Genomic DNA, 22,919 nt, shown 5'->3' on the forward strand with positions numbered 1-22,919 from the left:
CATAAAAAGTGCATGTGCACGTTGTTGGAGGGAGAACAACATAAAGATAGCTTCCCCCTTACTTACCTATCAAAAAAAGGGGCTTTAACCACGTAATTTGGATGAATTTATGGTGCAAATGAGGTGAGGAGGAGGAGGCAGCCGAGACAAGCTTGGAGGAGGGAGGAGAGAATGAAGTGGGGAAAGTGAGTGGGTAGGTGTGGCTGTCCAAAATATCTAGCTCGTCCCAGGTTACTAATGGCGCACCACCACATAATGCGCCATTAGTAACCCTGGTTACTAATGGCGCACCTGCTGGTGGTGCGCCATTAGTAGTTTTGCAAGAAAACACTAATGGCGCACGGGGGAGCAGTGCGCCATTACTAGCTTAAAATAGTAATGGCGCACTGCCCCGGGTGCGCCATTAGTAGTTTTGCAAAAAAGTAAAAAATAAAAAAAATATTTTAGTGGCGCACTATGTTGCTGGTGCGCCATTACTAGTTACAACTAGTAATGGCGCACTATGTCCTGGTGCGCCATTAGTATGTCTGGCAAAATAAAAAAAAATTGTTACTAATGGCGCACCGTGTGTCTGGTGCGCCATTAGTGTATTTCACACTAATGGCGCACCAGCACACGGTGCGCCACTGCTACATAGCAATGGCGCACCACATGTCTGGTGCGCCATTAGTGCCCATTTCATCTATAGCCCTTTTCCTAGTAGTGAGCACTTGTATTCGAGCCCTCGAGGCCCCTAGCTTGTATTATGATGCTTGTATGACTTATGTATGTTTTTAGAGTTGTGTTGTGATATCTTCCGTGAGTCCCTGATCTTGATCGTACACGTTTGCGTGCATGATTAGTGTACGATTGAATCGGGGGCGTCACAAGTTGGTATCAAAGCCAACTGCCTGTAGGAATCCCCCTTTCCAACTCCTTGGCCGAAGTCGAGTCTAGTCATTGAAAAACTTTTACTAACATGGCTGTGTGGCTTACGGGCCCACGTCGCCATTGGGTGGTATTAGGATCTTTTACTCCTTGTCTATACTCCGGGACTCTGATCTCTCTTCTATTCGGGTTAAGTGAATTTTGCTAAATCTAACATTAGGATCTCGTTATCACTTTCACCCGGAGAGCCCCTTATTACTGATGATCGTCTGCTGCACGTGAAGACCCTGAAGACACTCCCGCTGTTAACCCGAGAACTTGTGTTCATCGCGTTTGCAATTCCCCTTCCATCGTCAACCCTTATGGATAACTACATGCAGTTGTCATTCTTACATTCATCCCTAGTTGGTCTTGTTATGAAGACCATGAAAGTATGGAAACAAAGAAAATTCACCTAAGGACCCATCATGATATGGATTTTGAAGTAAATCTGTATAATTCTGAGAGCGTAACCCATTTTGGTTGCGAAAATTGGGAAGCATTTTGCAAGATGTATGGTTTTGATGAGGGTATGCTTGTCACCATGGATCTTGGTGATCCTGACATCGAGCAAGACAATATGGACATTTGGGTCCTTGTTGATACGCCTCGAATTCTACCGCTATGTGAGTTTCTCAAACATAGTTATTAGCTAATTTATATTGTTCATTTCAAAATAGTTGACAGCTTATTTCCATTGACAACTTATTTTGATTGTTCAAACAATGTGCGGAACATGGTAGACAGAACCTACTACACCGATGGCTCTGAGTTAACTTATAAGGAGAAAACTCATCTGGTCGGATTTTGTACTGATCTTGAGAATTACAATATCTATTGTAAAACTCCTTCACATTATGGTCAATACGTGCCACTAGTGCACGTGTTGAACTACGGTAACTACTATGAAGATACCCTGGGAAGATGTTTTACTATTACGACATACGTGCATCTTTTGCATACTTCTAAAACTAGCACATCATTGCTATAAAGTTATTACTATGTTTTTCAACAGATAATCCCAGAGGATTGTGTGCCTCATCTGATGTATCAGAGTGGTCGCCTTGATGTTTTGAACATACGTCCAGGTCATCCTACGAATCTGAAATGTCCATACCGGATTTCTAAAAGAAGTGGAGACATGAAAATCAAGGAATGGAAAAAATGTATGGACAGACGTAAGGAGGTTCTTGGAAGCAAAAGGAAGCGAAGCGCAAGAATTGGAGACATGATGATCTCCATTCTTCATAATGGAGAGTCAGGATCTATATTGTTTTATGCTATTTTACCTTAAAGAGGGTATTTAGTTCCTACCTAATACTGATGATCATGTGCCTAGAACAATTAAGTAGGGTTGGTTCGATGACTATGAGGATGATGATCGTATGCCTTGTTATTAATAACGAGTAGAAGTTGTATGATGATGATTAGTATGACTTATTATTATGATGATGCATGATGCGGGCATGAAGAGTTATTATATATCAGTGGGTGAAATGAACATGGATTGGATTGAAGTGAAGGCAACAAGCATGTGGTGCATGTCGAAAGTAGTACTAATCCAAACTTGATCAAGTTAGGATTAATATTACTTTCGACATGCACCACATGTTGCCTTCACTTTAATCTAAGCCATGTTTAGGCATAGCAGTAGCATTGGTAAACCAAGCACGGAAATAAGAGAGGGCACTTCTCTCTGTTAGCTAGCTTACACACCCTAAATTACCCCCTAAACCACCCCCTTTCAAAAAAAACCCTCAGCTCCTGCCACCTGCTGACGCGTGGATGCCTATTGGTCCCGGTTGGTGCCACCAACCGGGACTAAAGGCCCTCCTGCCTGGGCTCGCTGCACCGGCCACGTGGAGGCCCATCTGTCCCGGTTTGTGTAAGAACCGGGACTAAAGGCCTAGGGTGTTAGTAACGACCCTTTAGTCCCGGTTCAAAAACCGGGACAGGAGGGCCTTACGAACCGGGACAATAGGCCCTTTTTCTACTAGTGTTGGACTGCAGTGCCCGGATTAAACTACACTGCACCATCAATCTCCATGCGTCGTTGGATTAAAGAAAAACAATATTAGATTCCACCTGCTCCCAGAGACCATGTGGACGTGTATCGGTTTATGTGACCATCTCTAACGGCATCTTGAACAGCAAAACACAGATTTTTCTCTCACATTCGTCCGTGGCTAGAGACCAATTCACGGACACATTGGAGGTCGTCATCTAACCGTGGCCATATACATTCAAACATCTTTTCAACAAAGCGGATGAAATGTGTACAATATGCTTAGACCTTGAATGAAAGATTGCATTCTTCCTCAAGTGGATGGTACTTTGGTTGTCATAAAAAACATATACTTATCTTGCTCAAATACAATCACACAAGCCAACTGTTTGAGCCACAATAACTCTTTGCTCGCCTCTATTAGTGAAATAAATTCAACTTCAATTGTATTCAATGCCACACACTTTTGCAACATGTTTTGCCATGACACCGCTCCCCCTCATAAGTAACCAAATAATATGAAGTAGAATTCCTCCTGTCCTTCGGGGCCCTTCACTGTTCAAAAAAAACATCTCCAGCCATGCCTGGATCTCAAAAAGCAATCAACTTGGGCTCACTATCACCAAAGCAAAGCTTCATATTAGTGTTTCCTCAAAGATATGTGAGTATCCACTTCATGGCTTCCCAATGTGGTCGTTCTAGATTAAAAATAATTTTTCTCATAGTACTAACTACATGAGCAATGCCGGGTCTTGTGCACACCATAGCTTACATCAAACTCCCAACTGTTGAAGCATAAGGAACATTTGCATTTCCTTTTCCTTCATCAGCGATAGGACACTACTTGATGCTCAACTTGAAATGGGATAATGGTGGACATCTCTCCACTTTTGTATTGTTCTTCCTATACTTGTGAAGTGCCTTCTCAATATACTTTTCATGAGACAAGTATGAGTTATTCGAATTTTTGTCTTTCTCAATTCTCATTCTAAAAATATTCTTTGTTGACCTAAGTGTCTTTCATGGCAAAACATTTGCTCAACTTCTTTTTCAGGGCCTATATGGGCTGTTTTGGTGGCTAATATAAAATAAAAGTTCTGAAAAAATGTTAAACGTGCGGTGCACAACCTTGTGGCCCAGACACGGCCCCAAGCGGTCCACATGACATGCCGTCCTGATTAGCCACGTGCCAGGCCGGCCCACTATGAGTCGGCCTGCCAGGTCTTATACGGGACCAAACCTCAAGGCTCAGAGTATCTCTAGTAGATCTTGTAAACCATGATACCATAAATTTCGTTTAAGGAATATTGTAAAAAAAATTGCGGTACCGCGGAAGGCACGACAGAGCAGGTCCTTCATAATATACTGCATAATTTAAATATAGTTCACGCCACCATAGTTCGCCGAAAGTTCATCGCACATTCGAACCTCGAGCCATGCGGCAACGCCTTCTTCTTTGACCGCGACCGCCTCCTTCGCCTCGGCGAGCTTGCGCTCCGCCTCACGGAAACACTTGGTGGTCAGCCAAAGGAGGTCGCTGATCCGATTGAACTCCCTCCATGGCCTCCGGCAGCTGCTGCGGGAGAGCACGACGCACTCCCTCGCCTACACGCGACGCCATTCCTCGACCGCCAACTCCACTTGAGATTGAGGTGGCGGTGAGCCGCCGTGGCCCCCTCGGCCACCATGCCCGCCACCTCCACTCGACATTGAGGAAGCCGAAAAGGGTTTGTGCGTGCGGAAAATGACTATCGGAGTGGGTGGATTTGGCGCCAGAGAGAGAGGAATTGCGGCGGAGGAAGGTGCGGGATTTAGCGGATAGGAACCTTAAAGGGGTTGTGCGTGCGGAAAATGACTACCGGAGTGGGTGGATTGGGCGCCAGAGAGAGAGGAATTGCGGCGGAGGAAGATGCGGGATTTAGCGGATAGGAACCTTAAAACGCGTCGGATCCGAAAGATATAGCAGCCGAGCCGGAGTTTTATGGGCCGCCCATATATTTTTTCACGGGCCAGGTTTTTTTATATGATCTGCTCGGGGGAGTGGGCACGTCCTGAACCCAGGGGCATCTGCACCCACTTTTCAAAAAATGCATTTTAAGCATGTTTTAAAATCTCAAAAAATTCAAAAGAAAATCCATGCATACATGTCGCAAATGTATGTGCGCGGTATAAAGTTTTGTGAAAAAAATGTCTTTTTGTTTTGTCTCCGCAAAAAAGACAAATTTCAGTGCTTCTAAATAGCGTTCCACGACATAATTTTTTTTGTCTTTTTTGCACACATCATAAAAAAAGTAAATTTTCCACGAAACTTTATGCACGCACATAGAACATGAAGACGTACCAGTAGCAGGGTACATCCATGCACTTCCCCTGCTCGGGGCTAAATTTATCACTGCTCGCAACCCTAAAAAAGAAAAAAGGAAAAAACTCACTGCTCCGGCGACTCCCGTTGACGCTTCGGGGCAAATTCCCCAATCGGCTCCGTCCCAAGTTCAACACTCTTCTTCACTCCACCATTGCTCCTTTTACTCCCTATTTTTTTTCCTTCTAACAGTAGATCTGATAGTTCCCCATCGCATGGCGTCGGCGCTGCTGCGATTCTCGGCCAGATAACCATCTTCACTTCAACCCGTTTTGAAAAAATTAGGGATCTGGGGTCTGCAAAGGTAGCAGCTGCAAGACCTGAAGTAAGCATCTCAATTTGTTTGTGTTTTTTCCAGTTTCGTTATATGAAAAGGAGGTAGCATCTGGGGTTTCAGATCTACTAGTAAATTTGGTACCAGAAAGTAAGCAGAGTTAGTGGGGGGAATGCGAAGCCTTTGGTTTTCTTATTCGTTCTGTTTTCAGTTTTGGAATTACCAGGTAAAATTTTGTTTTTCTACACAAACTATAAAATTGTGTTAGTAGCATAGATTGTGGGTTAGACATTAGTGTTTGCCTGCCGAAGTCAGCAGTTTTAACCTATTAAAATCCAACGACATTAGTGTCAGATTTGTACTAATCTTGTGCTTACTGTACTTGTAGCCAAGCAATTGATTCACCAAGGTAGGCTGCTCTGCTTCTCACCTATATATATGGTGGAATCCGAGGTCCAGGTAGCCATTTTTTCACTTCATTCAATCTGTTTGGGCGTTTTCAGTTCCATTTTAGGAAGAAAGAACTAGGGATTTGAGATCCAGTAATTGTGAGACCGGATGTAGCAAAGATAGCTGCGGAATGTGAATCCTTTGCTTTTCTTATTAGTTCTGTTTTCAGTTTGGAATTAAAAAACTGGTGTTTTCATACTGGAATATACAGGTAAACATTTATACTTTTTAGATTGACAATTTTTTTAGACAAAAACGTAAAATTCTGTTAGTAGCATATATATTATGGATTGAAGACAAAAATTACCTACTAGAATGACTAGTTTGGGCCTATTTAAATCCCGATCCCATATATTAATGAACTGCTTATTGTTGCTTGGTTTTGAGATAGCTAACCGCTCCTGCCGCGCTCTGCTTATTGTACTCGATGATACAGCTGTGTTTTGATATATGGTGACCCTAATTCAAGCTCAACCCTGTAGGCAAGCAACTGATTCCTGAAGGTAGACTGTTGTGTTGGTGCCTTCCATTGATCTGACCAGCATCTGGTTCCACCTCCATACAACAAAGGTTTCCTTCCCTTCAGTTGCTAAGGTTCTGTAAAAAGAGATTTGGATACTGAAGAACACAAATAAAGAGCAAGAAGATGGAGTTGGTGGTAGGTGCCTCGAATGCTACCATGAGGTCTCTCCTGGGCAAGCTGGGCGGTCTTCTTGCCCAGGAGTATGCTCTGGTCCGTGGAGTCCGCCGTGATGTTCAGTACATCAACGATGAGCTTACAAGCATGCAGGCCTTCCTCCGTGACCTCAGCACTGCCCTGGATGACCATGACAACCGGATGAAGGACTGGATGAAGCAGATCCGTGACATGGGCTATGACATTGAAGATTGCATTGATGACTTTGCCCACCGCATACCCCGCGATCCCAGCAGTGATGTTAAATGCTTATTCATCAGGACAAGATTCTATGAACTCCGGATGTGGTGGCCTCGCCGTGACATTGCGTCAAAGATTGCTGACCTGAAGGTGCGAGCGCAACAGATTGGTGAGCGACGTAGAAGATATGGGGTGCACAACCCAAGGAACCGTAAGAATGGCTCTGGAGTTAGCGCTGGAACATACGAGGTTGCTGAGCATCAGCTCACAGAGCGTCAGCTCATTGGTACAAAGGAGCCTGTGGGGATGACGGCTGACATGGAGAAGCTTGAGGATTGGTTAGCCAAATCTGATAAAAGTTGTTATGAGGAGCGAGCTGTTCTGTCCATAGTCGGATTCGGCGGTGTGGGAAAGACCACTATTGCAATGGCTTTGTACCAAAAGGTCCGGGATAAATTTGATTATCGGGCATCAGTCACCGTGTCTCAAAACTATGATGAAGATGCAGTCCTCATGATGATTCTAAAACAAGTCAAGCCAAAGGAGAGTGATCACGAGAACCAACACAAGACTGGCAGCTCTGATGTAAAACAGATTAAATTTGAAATTAGCCACGATAAACTCGTGAACGAACTACGAGATCATCTGGCTGAAAAAAGGTATTATAAATTGTTTCTTCGCTTCTTCGCCAATTGGCTGTTGTTTTGTGACAAGTAAACTAACTATTCCATCCAGATTACAAATTTAATTATACACGTCACAATAGTTTGACCCATCACTAATTGTTGTGATATGTTTATTCAGTTAATTTCATCAATTGCCATAGTGGAAATAGGTCTAAGTTCTAAACCTAACTAGTGCCTCGTAAGATAGTATTTGTGATCCTAGGCTGTCAAGCATGAAGTTAAACTCTAGAACTAAAAGGCGCAGGTAAATAAGATTATGTCAGATAATGAAGTTTGTCACTAATCAAACTCTAGAACTAAAAGGCGCAGTTGGCACATTTGCCAACATACTCTTCCTGTTGAGACAATGGCCAAAATTTCAGTTGAAAAGATTGTGCGACATGGATAGCGACCATTTACGCAAATTGATCCACCCACACATTTGCAAGAGCAAGAGCGTAAAGCTTGGCATGAAAGACAGTGACGTCAGAAACCTGAAATTAAACAACCGTTTCCTTTAAATATCATTTGAAAATATCCAATCTACAAGGGGGGATCTATTTAGCTGAATAAATCAGGATCTATTGCCGGTTATTTACCAAAACCTAAAGCAATGGAGGCAGAGCTTGCATCAAGTCACTTCATGCAAAAAAAAAAGAACTTTTTCGCGCCCTAAATTATACTCCAACAGCTTTTTCGTGCCCTAAAATAGGGCAGCTGTTGGAGATCCTCTTTTTTTTTTGAAGCTAGCTGTTGGAGATCCTCTAACCATACAAACAATACACAGTTAGGACAGTCCAATAATTAATGAACAGTTTGTCATCTGCACCCAGTCCTTGCATGAACAGAGGATACCCCACACAACTTTTTGACACCCAATTGTAGGGTTCAAGCAGTCAATTTTCTTGATAGTTGCACATTTATAATAGAAGCCACTTAACACATAGTATGTCTCTCACAAAGATAAACTTGGATACGTGTGCACTTCTTTTCCTAATTTGTATTTTACTTCCTTGTTCTTGGTAGGTATCTCCTCTTGATTGATGACATATGGTCTGCAAAAACATGGGAGAGTATCAGAAAGTGCTTGCCACATGAAAATAAAAAAGGCAGCAGAGTAATAGTGACTACAAGATTTCAAGCTGTTGGTGCCACATGCTCCCAAGGAGTGATTGATTTTGTTCATCCAGTCGAATTTCTGAATGAAGACGAGTCTAAAAGGTTATTTAAGCGAAGTGTTTCTGAATCCAAAAGCATCAAATATAGCGAGAAAGAACTGGACCAAGTCACTGAGGAGATATGCAAGATATGCAGGGGTCTGCCTTTGGCCATAGTTACCATGGCTGGTCTTGTTGCCAGCAACCCGAACACACTCAGCAAAAAATGGGAAGCAGTGTGCAAATCATTATTTCCAGAGTCGGTGCCTTCTCTCACCTTGGATGGTGTTACAAGGATACTCGAGTACTGCTACAATGATTTGCCTGCAGAACTCAGGACCTGCTCGTTGTACCTGAGCATATTTCCTAAGGGTTCAAAAATTAGTAGGAAGCGTTTGATCCGGAGGTTGATAGCCGAAGGTTTCGTTAGTGAGAAGCATGGCTTGTCAGACGAGGAAGTTGCAGAAACATACTTTAATCAGCTGATAAAAAGGAAGATAATACGGCCGGTTGAACACAGCAGCAATGGGAAGGTAAAAAGCTTTCAAGTTCATGATATGGTTCTTGAATATATTGTGTCCAAGTCAAGCGAAGAGAATTTTATTACTGTGGTTGGTGGCCACTGGCTGATACCAATGTCGACCAATAAAGTACGTCGACTCTCCGTGCAAAGCAGTGGTTCCGAACATGGAAGTTCAACAAAACACATGAACCTGTCGCAAGTGCGATCACTGACCATGTTCCGGAGCCTGGACCAACTTCATTTCCACTCTTTCAATAATGGGATTTTACAAGTGCTGGATCTTGAGGGTTGCAAGGGTTTGAAAGAGAAACATCTGAAGGACATGTGTAGAATGCTTGTGCTGAAGTATTTGAGCCTTCGGGGAACAGATATTTCCAAAATACCCTCTAAGATTGAGAAACTCGAATACTTAGAAACTCTCGACCTAAGGGAGACTGATGTCGGTGAGCTGCCAAAATCTGCAGGGCAGCTCAAACGGATAATCAACATATTTGGTGGGAATAAAAACCCAAGAAGGGGGTTGAAGTTGCCTCAAGAGATTAATAAGGAGACAATGAAAGCACTTCGTATACTGTCGGGGATCGAGATTGATGAGCAATCGACAGGTGTAGAAGGCCTCCATCAGTTGACAGGGCTTAGGAAGCTTGCCATTTACAAGCTCATAATATTGAAGGATAGTAAAATCTTCAAAGAATTACGCTCTGCAATCGAGTATCTTGGCAGCTGTGGTCTGCAGACTCTGGCGCTCAATGATGAGGGATCTGATTTTATCAACTCACTGGACACCATGTCCGCACCTCCAAGATACCTCAGCGCCCTTGAGCTCTCTGGCAACTTGGATAGTCTTCCCAAGTGGATTAACAAACTCGATAACCTCCACAAATTGACCCTCTCTGTAACTGTTCTCCGGATGGATACTTTTGAGCTCCTCTGGAAGCTGCCTTCGTTGTTTTCCCTCACCTTTTCGCTGAGTGCAGCGAAGCAGGATGAGGCCATAGAAGACATCCTTGAGAAGAACAAATCGGAGTCCGGCGGGGAGATCTTCGTCCCAAGTGGAGGATTCAAGAGCCTTAAGCTGCTTCGCTTCTTTGCACCTCTAGTGCCAAAGCTGAGCTTCCCAAAAGATGCAATGCCAGCACTCGAAAGGATCGAGATGCGGTTTGAAGCCTTTGAGGGCCTGTTCGGCGTCGACACCCTGAAAAGCCTCCAGGAGGTGCACCTGAGAGTCAATAGCGCAGCAGATGAAATAACCAACTTCATTGTAGAAGATTTGAAGACCATCAAGAAGCCAAAGATAATCGTGGATCATGTCATCACCAGTTGAAATGTGGTATTCTCTTGGAGCGCTTTCTCATCATCCTACATTTCCACTCTGTTTGTTGAGATTATTGATTTTATCGATGCCGTTCGTACTCCAACAAATACGGTTCCTGTACGCCACTATTATTTATTTGGTTTTGAACTTGACACCTTATTTCATTCTGGGCTTGTAAGTTGATGTTGCAAGAGTTGATGTTGCAAGAGTTGATTTTAACTTGAAACTATGAACGTTGGCAAAGGCATTTTATCATCGATCGTGAGAAAACCTTCACCATGAAGTGATTTGTGTGGTATTTGAGAATACATGCTGGACGAAGTCTTTTTTGCTGTCCTTCCTCTGTACATACTGTGTGGTATGATTCTGTGGATTGATAATGCTTTTGAAATACAACAGAACTAGCTTCAGATATCTCAACATTAGCATCTGATATCTCAATATCCCTTTTTTCTTCTGTCAACACTGATTTGACGACCTGTAAAATACTCCTACATGTAGTGTTATTTTTCACATTGGTGACCACATTACCTAGGAAGAAAAAGGCATTAGAGGTCCGCAGGGAACAGTTTGTGGTTGCCAGGGAAAACTGTTTCATATTTTTACACTTGAAAAAATTCTGAAAAAAAAACTTGTACAACTTTTTTCCAGATCATTTTAAAACTGAAAATTTTGAATTTTGAATTTTTCAAAAATTCGGCCTCCACCAAAACGCCATTCTTTCTCTGCTAACAAAACAATGCATTGTCTTCCATGGCAGGAGGCCAGGTTTGTACCAAGTGCTTGGCCATGATAAATTAGCAAGGATCCCATGGTTGTAGCTGTTTGTCTGCCAAAGTCAGCAAGATGCCTGCCAACCCGAGGACACGGGTGATTTCGCACGATCCAGTGGTGGTCGTCTCGTCTGCAACATTGTAAATTTTCTTACAAAATAAAAATAAAAATATAGAACCTTGATGGAGGGCCGGTCTGTTTTGAGTTTTGACCACAGTGATTTGGCGCGATACCGCCATCAATGCACCACACGTGCGACGCCTATATACAAAACCCAACCAAGATGCTAGCTGAACTACTCTGCCGACCTTACACCACATCTCCGATATACACTTTGTATGTATAGTATAGGTCTCGTTTCTTCTCAGCCATTCACTGCCCTCCAAGAGTTTATCCTAACCACAAAATTCACTTGTTTGGTTCTTCCTGTCATCTTGCCACAAAATTCAGATTCAGAGCCAGGGAAGCAGCAGGCAGATACGATACTTGCTGGTCTTGTTTATCTACTCCTTGCACATCAGTGAGACAGAGAGAGAGAGAGAGAGAGAGAGAGAGAGAGAGAGAGAGAGAGAGAGAGAGCGATGAAGCAACGATGCAGCTGCTCCTTGCACATCCACCACGCCCTGCTGCTGCTGCTACTGCCCCTGGCCTTCCTCGCCGGGCTCTTCAGCATCGGCGGCCTCCTCGCCGGAGCCAACAACGGTACGCACGCTACATCCACCCCACCACTGAATCTCTCTGCATCTCGGCAGCTTTCTTTTTCTTTCTCGACACTACAAGGTTTGTCCATCTCACCGCCGGCCCTGTCTATAGCATTTGCTATAATTAAAGTATCCTCCCTTGCTCGTTCTTCTTCTACCTGGTTCTGTTTGAATGTTCAGCAGCTGACTCTGACGCTTCTAACTTTTGCAGCACTACTCCACAAGTCTATGGGCCAGAGAAACGGCGGCCGCGTTGCGCCGCCGGCGCCCGATGCCAGCGGGGATCCTCACACCTGACCTAGCTAGGACCTGCACGGGCTACAAGCAAGGGGCCAATTAATCAAGCTAGAAAGATGCAGCTGAACACTGTCACACTGTTGAGCTAGCTAGGTTCAGTTAGTCTCAGCTCCTGAAATCCTTTTTTTTTTTGGCTGGGAATTTAGACTCCTGATTTGATATTTCAGAATTGGTGTCCCACTTTTCTTTGTTTCGCGTGAAGTTTTTCTGGCATAGATGTTACCATGTAACGACGAACCAAGTGCGGCCCCATGAAACGTCATTTGGGGAAAAATGTGAAAGCATTTTGGAGCATCGATTTTGTTTTTTTCGCCACATTTTCAACGAATTTCATCTGGTGATGAAAATTTTCAAGCTATCAAAACATTTATCAATGTATCACAAAATAAATAAATCAGAACAGCCGCATGGGGGAAAAGTTTCAATATGTTTCCTATGTACCTAAATAGTTCATCCCCACTACCTCTATTGTCTTAGTATGCACACATTGACATAATTAAAGGCCCATGAGACTTATTTTTCCTTATTAGTTAATCCTCACTAATTCTATCTCTTCAACATGCACACATAAGCCATGCACACATGTCGCCTCATCAAAGGCCCACCCAACATGCATGACACAAAATTTCATTATATTATACTACCTATGTTCAATAAATATTTTTTGACTATACAATAAGCCAATGCAATATATAATATGTATTTTTAGTTTTTTCATATATTATTAGTCCAAATGTTTCAAACAACCAAATCTTATTGAAATATATTGCAACATATTTCCGCCGCAACGCACGGGATCTCATCTAGTTCGGAAAAAAATGTATGTACCATTCTTTAAAAAATGGTTGCGACTTTCAAAATTTTAAAACTTTAGAAAAAAATTGTATGTAATATAAAACAAAAATATTTGTGTATTGTAAAAAAAATGCTTCATACAGTTAGATAAATGTACATGAATTTAGCAAAAACTCCCTTAATTCAAAAGATTGTGCATGCCATTTAAAAAAATGTTTATACAATGTAAAAAAATGTTTCTATAGGTTAAAAAAATCTTAAGTTCCTTTAAAATGTGTATAAAGTGAATTTTGAAATTTTTACCGCGTATTCCTAAAGGTGTTAAAAAATCCAAAGTGTATCAAATAAATGTTTTATGTGTGCGTTAAAAAGTAATTGCGTACTCAGAAAAAGTAGACATGTGTTTAAAAAATTAAAATGATAAATACCGAACAAGAAAAAAAAAGGAAAGCAAGAGAAAATAGAAGAAAACAAAGAAAACCAAAAAGGAATCAAAGAAACCAATATAGCAAAGAAAGAAAGAAAACCAAGAAAAACTTATGAAAAAACAAAGAAACCAAAGTAAAATGAAGAAGAAAAAGAAAACAAAGAAAACCAGTCAAAAAAAAGGAAAAAGAATCCCTACGGCGACTGCTCCCATGCAGCCAGCAAATCGAACAGAACTAGCTGCAAAAAAAAGTAAACGTACGCGCAGCAATCAGCCGCGGTAAAATGGGCTGGCCGCTAGCGTCGCCCATAGGTGATTTCTATTACGAATCGGTACGGGCGACATATAAAAAATTTAAAAATTTGTATGAACATTTTATGAAAAACACAAACATTTTTTAATGCACAAAACAAAACAAATTTGAATTTTTAAAAAACTGTTAACATTTCTGAAAATTTATTTAGAAAAACACAAATATTTTTTAACATTATGTGAAATGTTGGGAAACATTTTTAAATTTTCAATCATTTTATGAAAGTTAGACAGATGTACCTGAATACTGTGCACTGTCACACTGAGCTAGGTTCAGTTCAGTTTTGGCTTCTATTTTGTTTCTTTTTCCGGGAATTTAGGTTTCTGATTTGATATTTCAGAATTGGCGTCCCACTTTCTTATTTTTGCGTAAAGTTTTCTGTGGCATGGCTTCCTTTAGATGAATTTGTGTGGTCGCTGCTTCGCAAAATCGAATAAAGCAACTGTAAAAACATTTTTTTTATAACTTTGGTACATGACATCGTGGTTCATGCTTTGGACATTTATTCTTCTTCTTTGAAAGAATGCTCTGGGCTTCTCTTTTTAGGCAAAACTCGCTCCTCTTTATTGATTAACGTTGATACGGATACAATTTACATCTAGGGGATGGATAAGCCACACATGGCACCCCTTTGACAGTCCTAGAGCGAATTGCCTCTGTTCACACTGGGGCCTCCGTCACTCGGTAGGTCAGCAAGCCAGGTATACCCCCCATGAGCAGGCATTGACAGGCCAGTGTGCAGCCCATAAAATGTTGCATCCACTCTCGATCATTAGTTCGGGCCTCCATGTTGGCCGGTCCATTGGCGCTAGGCCGAGGAGATTTTGGTTCCGGTTTTGGGGACCTTCTCGAAGTCCTGACCGGTTTTCTCATCTTTTATGCAGGTTTATTTCAGGTCTTTTTATTTTAATTCTTTCAGAAATATTTATTTAAATTTCTTGAAAAAAGGTTTGCATTTTTAAAATAGTTCAAAATTTTCATAAATGTCTGTGTTTTAAAAATATTCAATTCTATGATTAATATTTTGAAAAATATTTGGGTTTTAGAAAATTGTTCAAATATTTTAATAAATGTTTGCTAATTTTAGAGATGGTCACGCATTCAAAAAAAACAATTTTTCTAAAAATGTTCTCATTTTGAAAAACTACTCTCGTTTAAAAAATGTTTACACGTTTCATAAAATGTCAAAAATTATGGAAACAATGCATTTGTAAAAATATAAACTTTTTCCAAAAAGGTTCATGTTTAAAAAAAATGTTCGCGTTTTAAAAAAAATGTTTAGAATTTTAGGATCTTTTTTTTATCTCAATCTCCTGTGAGGACAATGCATTTGTGTCAACGACTTTGTCAAGGTCATCTCCTGTGGCGGATATATATTGCTTTTCTTTTTTGATATTCTGATGGTGAGTTTTGCCCATCAATTCAAGAATCATCGCATCAAGCGAGCCTTGAAATACCATCTCTCAATAGGCGTTCGACCAACAGCAGGCCTATGTCATACTCCCTCCGTTCCAAATTACTTGTCGCACGTATGGATGTATCTGAATATGTTTTAGTTCTAGATACATCCATTTCAGCGACGAGTAATTTAGAACGGAGGGAGTACATTCTTGATATGGTTTGCAGATCCATCATGTTGTGAACATCCAAATTTGAATTCGGAAGGATGGTGTACATGTGAGCAATCTGTAGTATTTGTATCCAGAATGATAGGGACATCATCTGACTTTTGTGGCATTAATTAGCATTCTCCATCGCTATTCTCTAGGACAGATTTAGTTGCAACGTTATTTTCTCATTTTAATTTGGCACTCTCCGTTCCACTTATCACTCACTATCGCTCTGTCATATTGTACTTGTCACTCACTATCGCGGTTCTCTAGAACAAATTCAGTTGTGTTGGCCTTCTCTGATTTTAATTGCACGTCAGGAACACTCAACACTCCAGAAGCCAGCAGCATGCCACGGGAGTTTTCTTTTGGAAAAGGAGGAGGTACCCCGGCCTCTGCATCTGGGCGATGCATGCAGTCATTTTATTAATTATTCACAAAGCCCTTACAAGGTAATTCATCAGTAAATCTGAAGCCATCATCTTGGCAACACCTGTTGCTACTCCTATCCCCGTGATGAAGGGGTGCCGAATGTTCGAGCCTAATACCAAACAGTCATCGCACCAACACCTAACATCTAATGCCGGATGCCCCATCCAAGCCACAATACCTGGACTGGGTTACACACCGGCCCGTCGCACTTTCAGTGGACACCACATGTGCACGCTGCAAGGGCCTTCACCTCCTTCATCCATCGATCCATCCTCAGATCAGATACTGATGCATCGACCTTGCCAGGCCTCTCTGCCATCGACGCCACCACGACGCCAGACATCGTCGTCCTCCTGCACGAGTCCATCGCCACCCATCCGAAACCGAGTCTCCACTGCGCCATGCCATGCCACAGGAGTTAACACTGGACTAGTTGTTGGTTAACCATCCTTTTTGGTACGGCTAACTAGGACTGAGTAGGAACCATGTACCCTCTTCCCTATTGATATGATATCCATTTATTAGTCTCAACTGGTGGTTGGGGAATTTACTTTTAGGAATCCAAATGGTTTCTTTCAGAATTTTGTTATATGACTAGTTCTTCCTATTCCCAACTGATATGACAATATTGCTTGTGCTTTGTCGATATGGGAAAAATATTTGTTTCATAACTCTTGATTGTGCTTGATTGCAATTATCCATGCTACAAAATAGAGGAATATTTTTTTGTTAAATAGTTAAAAATAGTAAAGCTTTCAGAGGTTCCAAAAGTATTGGGGGAAAGGACCTAGCTGTACCAAGAAGAGTCGATTAGTACATTGACTATGGCGGACATCACAATGTTGAGCCAGAATAGTGGTTGAGCATAATATATACTGGTCGAGTAGAAGCACCACTTTACAGTTTAGGTCACGTTGGTTCTATATTGCAATTTTGGAAATAAAGTAATTAAGCAAACAATTGGAACGGATCGAGTTGCCCTTTAGTTCCTAAACTATAGCTGGTCCGCTGCTGCCTTGTTCCATTTAACCTCTGAAACCCATCTCCTTCCTGCCCTATAAATACATAGCCAGATAGGTAGTCCGCATCACCTTTTCAAAGTCTTTCACCAAGTGACATAGTCTTCTGGAGTCTGGGAAAAAGTCGAGCACCATGATCGCTGGAATGGATGCGGACAGCGTTGCAGGGTACTTCAGAAGCAAGAGCATCCTCATCACCGGTTCAACAGGCTTCCTAGGAAAAGGTATGTGTTCATGCATGTCACTCACTACCTTTCAGGTCAGGATGTACCGTGCATGTGTGGTGATCATCTGGAGGCTTATATGTTGGTGTTTCATGCATGATTTATGTTTAGTGCTTGTGGAGAAGATACTGAGGGTTCAGCCAGATGTGAAGAAGCTCTTCCTCTTAATTCGGGCCCCAGATGTTGAATCTGCGAAGCTTCGTATTCAAACTGAGGTGAAATATATTCGTTTCCAGCCGTTCTCCTACAGAATTGCACATTTGTTGTGTCTAATACTTAAACAATGTCGATTAAATTTTATGGAAGTACGCTTGTCCAGCCAATAGGCCATCTTGGGCCTTGTTCGGATTGAGTATAATTTTAGTTTGCTCCCCACCAGTATATTGTTCAAACTTAAGATAAATACATGTAACACACAAAAAATTACATTGAATCCAAGCAGGGCCTTGGTTTGCACACTCAACTCCCAACCCCCAATCTTAGGGTACACATATACTGACTTCTCTTTCGGATGGCGCTCCCCAATTTAGGTTCTAATATTTAGTACCAATAGGTACTGGATTTTCTTCTGAATATGCCTTAAAAGCAAACAAAATACTGGAATGTGCACATCTAGCTATTATCTAATTCTGCATATTCTTATCTGCTTTCCAACAAGGAATGTTTGTACCAGCCGTTGGTCAAGGAGGAAGCTCCAACCTTCATGCCATGCTGCAACCTAAACACCGGGGCAAGCAGCATGTACATGATGCATCGGCATGCATAAAAAGAAAAGTGTGATTATATTGCAATTAATTCAAGCGTGTGTTTACTATCCTTTCCTGCATGTCAAGATCACGCTGGCTAAAGATGCATGTAATGTGCTCTTGCTGGCTAAAGCCAAATATGTTGTTTAATGCTAAGGAAATTACCTAAAGTTTGAAAAATGTGAAAACTCTTTGTTTGGTATATCCATAAGATTAAATCTAAAACTGAAATGTACCATTAAAAATTAAACATAATGAACCGGGTCATTTCCATGATGTCAACACGTATGGGCTTGCGAGTAGAGGGGAAAAGGCCGATATGAATATGACAGAGACAAGTAGAGCATGCTTCAATTAAGCTACTATGAAATCGGTGATAAACTGAAAATTGAAAATAGATGTCTTTTAAGGTGAGTAGTCTAAAAAAATTTGGAGGGATAGAGGATTTTGATTCTAGAAAGTGGGGCTTTTCCATTCAAAACCTTTCAGGTACTCGGTGCAACCGTCGGTTTAAAGAAAATCAACTTATTAGTTCTTCAGACCGTGCCAAGAGATTAACTTTATATTTCCTTTTTAGACTAGTCGATGGGGTTTAGCCAAGGTTTTACACTACATAGGGTTGCCCATATAGTCATTGTTCCACTCGTAGCTGATAATTGGGATTTACCCTTCGTAGATTTCTCATTGGCCATTGAAGTAGTGTTCCTCCCTTATGCACAATTCTCAAAAATTAAAAGTTAAGGGCATGTCCTTTCGGGTATTAAAATATTAAAAGCGTGCCAAGATTCTTTTTTTTAAATGAGAACAACTATTTAGGTATATAGCATTTCCCAATGAACTTTTGGTATTTTTAGGTCACAGGGAGGGAGATCTTTCGTGTGTTGAAAGAAAATCATGGTGTAGGGTTCGATAATTTCATTGAAGAAAAGATTTGTCCTTTGGTCGGAAATATCATGAAAGAGAACTTTGGATTAGACAATTCCCAATTGAAAGAATTCTCCAAGGATATAGACATCATCATCAGCGGGGCAGCGACTACAAATTTCTTTGAAAGGTATGATGTGTTTATTGGTTGCAGAGTTTTTACATACTCCCTCCAGTTCTCAAATGAGTGAAGTTTTAGATATTCCTTGAGTCAAAATAAAGTTTTGAAGAGGGATATCATCTTAATCATTTTATTTGTCAATTTTATATATTATACGTATATATTATGTCAAATGTATTTCTTGAATATTTTATTTTTTGCGCACTATATACATACAATGATATCTACTATTAAAGAGGAATGTGTACATCATCGTCGTTTGCACGCAGCCATTAATCCGAAAACAATTTGGAAATTGAGTGCCGAATCAATTAGGAAGTCAAGCCATTAATGCAATTAGTTAGACAACCAGTTAATTATGTGCACAATTCATTAGGTCCATATAAATAGAGACCTTTTTTTCGCGCGGAATCAATTTGGAAACCAAGTCATTAATGCAATTAATTAATTATGTAGTTAGTTAACTAGATCTCCAGATAATTAGAAGTAGGGAATTTTTTCCAACTTTAGTTTTCCTAATAGTCTGCCCAGTCCACTTTCTAGCTATTGTTTCCAAAACTTCATATAATCTAGCACGTCACATGTCACCACTCTTCAAATATTGTTTCATCCCGGCCTCGCATGCCACCACTTTTCAAAAGCACATGTATTTAGATTTACACCTTTTTGATGGTGTCAATGTCCAAAAAAGACTTGCTTGTGAACTAAAAGGTGTAATATTATAAGAAACATGTGCTTGAAATAATTGATCAAAATGTGATGCTATTTTTTAGATATGATGTGGCTTTCGACACAAATGTCTTGGGAGCGAAGCACGTCTGCACATTTGCGAAGAAGTGTCCGAAGCTCAAGATGTTGCTTCATGTTTCAACTGGTGCAAAATCATAAGACTACATATGATCTATGAATTTGTGGTTGGTGGTGTGTCATCACATGCTGAAAAATTGAGCTCATTAAGTGATATACTACTTGAACAGCCTATGTAGCTGGTGAAAAAGAGGGGCTAATATTGGAGAAGCCATTCTTGATGGGTGAGACCCTAAGGGTGGGCACATATCTGGACATCGAATCCGAGCTAAATCTTATCAACAAGACCAAGAGAGAACTAATAGCCAACTGCTCAACTGACAAGGTTGTGAGAAAAGCCATGAAGGAGCTTGGCCTCAAGAGGTTAGACACGACTAGAAACATACTTATGCATTTGTACTCTTTTCTACCTCTTGGTATGGTTGTAAACTTGATACATTTGTTACATGTGGACAACTGAATGAAGAGCACGACACTTTGGATGGGCAAACACCTATGTCTTCACCAAGGCAATGGGGGAGATGCTGCTAGAACACCTGCACGAGGGCTGTCCGATGGTCATCGTCCGCCCAAGCATCATAACTAGTACTCTCAAGGATCCCTTCCCTGGATGGATGGAAGGAATAAGGTCACAGAAACTCAACATTTGTTTACTATTAACGAAAGTGTACAACCATATGTAATGCTGCACTTTTATCTTTCATAGGACAATCGATATAGTGATTGCCGGATATGCCAAGCAGACCATGTCATTCTTCCTAGCTGACCTGGATTTGATAATGGACGTGGTTAGTAATCTGTTCACAAATTACCAACCAAAATTTGGAACGAAACTTGATTAAGGTAGCAAGTGATTAACCAGCCATGAGGTGTGGTCCTGATGGGGGTGGTTTGGACAGATTCCAGGGGACATGGTGGTGAGCGCTATGATGGTTGCCATGGTAGCACACTCGAAGGATCAGCAAGCACATATCATCTACCATGTAACATCATCACATCACAACCCCGCAACTTATGCCATCCTCGCAGATTCGGGCCACCGCTACTTCTTCGACAACCCACCATGCACAGGGAGGAATGGTGAACGTGTGCGACTAAAGAAGATGCGATTCTTTAGGACAACTACGAGTCTAAGATTGTACATGGCCATCAATTACAAGCTTCCCCTCGAGGTTAGCTTACCATTTCAATGTCGACACATTGATTTCATAGAGCTGAGATGTGAAGGAGATTAATATTATGAGCTCGTGTTGCGATTGATTCGACAGATGCTTCACCTAGTGAACATTACACTCTGTGGTGTTTTCTCACGGCGCTGCAGTGAGTACAACAGGAAATACAGATTCCTCACACTGCTGACCGAGCTCTACGCGCCATACGTCCTGTTCAAAGGACGGTAAGCAACTTTTCAATCTTGTCAAAACATAGTTTCCGTTTTGCTTTTGCAAAAAGAAAATTCTACAAATATTTTGTTACCTAAAATATTGCACTTTGAGTTATTTATCAATCTGGTGTAGCTTTGATGACAACAACTTGGAGAGACTAAGGATGGTGAGGAACAAGGATCAAAATAACAATGAAGCATGTTGGTTTGATTTTGACCCCAGGTCCATCAACTGGGATGACTATTTCTACAATGTTCACATTCCTGGTGTGCTCAAATATATGCAGACTGAGTTACATTCGACTAGCCAAAATTCAAACGATGTTGCTAGGCTTTGAAATACAATAATTTCACTGCTCCCACAAACTTTGTACTAAACCAGCGACAGGTAATATGGTTCGTAGGGAGTATATTATTTATGCAACACTGGTGAATATGTATTGTACATTATTTTGTTAGCTTATGAATTCTATCGATAAAATACATTTCTTGTATCAGCTCTATCCTCTATGTAGTATGTAGTATCAGCTTGTGCATCAATAAACTGCACGTCAGAAAAAAAAAATCAAATATATATCTATTGCAATCCATTTGCCATGAGACTCCGATCTACCCGGCGATCCCTCGTCGCTATCCGGCGAGTACTGTTTTCCAAGTGATCGTTTCGGCATGATCGTCGCCGCCGTCTCCAGAATTCAGACCTCACTGTCGCATCATGAAAGCATGCGGATCGGAGACAAAGATGTGCTTTCTAGCAAGCAGACCATGCGGATCGGAAGGCACGACCAACTAGCAGTACAACGCTTTGTATAAAAGTAGAACTGTAGAAGTGACTGATTCAAGTAGAGTCGTAGCGGCTCCCAACCTCCTGCCTCACCTGTTGTTGCTGCTACTCTTCGGCGGGGGTGATGCCACCATGATCAACATCACCAACCTTGCGCGCATTCCCTCTCAATCTGTCGCTCGCCTAGACCATTGACCGCGAACATGGCCGTGACTATGACCATGACCATTGACTGCAAAAAGAAGTTGATGTAATTTTTAAAAAATCAGATAATTCGAAAAAAAATCACAAGTTTGAAAAGTTTCTTGATTTGCAAAATGTTCACGAGATTTTACAAAAATCACAGATTTTAGTAAAAATCCATATTTAAAAAATCATGATTTTGAAAAGTTTATGAGAAAAAAGTTCATATATTTCAGAAAAATTGCATGAATTAGAAACAAATTACCAAATTGGAAAAAATAAAAATGGAAAAAGAAGAAGGAAATAAAAAAACCCAGCAGGGGAGGTTCGGGGGCCGCGGTCTGCCTTGACAATAGCGGGGTTTACTTAGGCATCTCAGCTCTAGTCATCGAAGGAGTTGATGATCCAGCGATCATGGAAGCCATCATATGTGCTTAAAAGAAGACCTACAGATCAGTGCCACTATAACTTTCACTAGTTGGTAAAATGCCATTACAATTCTTCCATCCTCCTCTATATGCCATTATGTTAAATTTGAGACACAAATACCCTTGGCTTCCTCCTTTCACCCTTCCCTCATGTTCTTCTACCAAACTGACATGCCATTAACTCCGGCGAGCATGGAGCCGTGCGAAAAACAACTTTCAGCACCGACCATGCATACTGTATGGGGCCGTGCGACTTCATGGACGGCACTGGATGGGTTGTGCAACTACTGCAGCCGTCTCCACGTGCCATCGCATCAGCTTCTAGGGAAGCCATCACGGGAGTAGCGGGCGCCGTCGCTAGTGTCGGAGGCGCCCGGCGTAGTTCTTTGAGCAGCGTAGAAGGACACCTAGGAGCA

The 22,919-nt window shown here is 41.4% G+C and overlaps 2 protein-coding genes across 4 annotated transcripts; both read left to right on the forward strand.

The window, feature by feature from the left end:
• Positions 1 to 5,213: 5,213 nt before the first annotated feature.
• Positions 5,214 to 10,817, forward strand: LOC109738482 (disease resistance protein Pik-2). 3 transcript variants are annotated; one of them, XM_045234521.2, is made up of 5 exons: positions 5,295 to 5,401; positions 5,521 to 5,598; positions 5,936 to 6,006; positions 6,480 to 7,533; positions 8,566 to 10,817. In XM_045234521.2, the coding sequence occupies exons 4-5, from the start codon at positions 6,644 to 6,646 to the stop codon at positions 10,541 to 10,543; spliced, it is 2,868 nt and encodes a 955-aa protein (XP_045090456.1). In that variant the 5' UTR covers positions 5,295 to 5,401; positions 5,521 to 5,598; positions 5,936 to 6,006; positions 6,480 to 6,643; the 3' UTR covers positions 10,544 to 10,817. The 3 variants fall into 3 exon arrangements, with proteins under 3 accessions (XP_020153163.1, XP_073365878.1, XP_045090456.1); XM_020297574.4 differs by having other exon boundaries at positions 5,214 to 5,598; XM_073509777.1 differs by lacking the exon at positions 5,936 to 6,006 and having other exon boundaries at positions 5,214 to 5,598.
• Positions 10,818 to 16,965: 6,148 nt separating this feature from the next.
• Positions 16,966 to 21,529, forward strand: LOC109738484 (fatty acyl-CoA reductase 1-like). Its single transcript, XM_020297576.3, has 10 exons — positions 16,966 to 17,126; positions 17,238 to 17,341; positions 18,727 to 18,926; positions 19,691 to 19,791; positions 19,895 to 20,087; positions 20,191 to 20,352; positions 20,431 to 20,512; positions 20,624 to 20,896; positions 20,993 to 21,120; positions 21,242 to 21,529. The coding sequence occupies exons 1-10, from the start codon at positions 17,036 to 17,038 to the stop codon at positions 21,444 to 21,446; spliced, it is 1,539 nt and encodes a 512-aa protein (XP_020153165.1). The 5' UTR covers positions 16,966 to 17,035; the 3' UTR covers positions 21,447 to 21,529.
• Positions 21,530 to 22,919: the final 1,390 nt, after the last annotated feature.

The sequence above is a fragment of the Aegilops tauschii genome, chromosome 3, assembly GCF_002575655.3.
Source record: "Aegilops tauschii subsp. strangulata cultivar AL8/78 chromosome 3, Aet v6.0, whole genome shotgun sequence".
Classification (NCBI taxonomy): Eukaryota; Viridiplantae; Streptophyta; class Magnoliopsida; order Poales; family Poaceae; genus Aegilops; species Aegilops tauschii.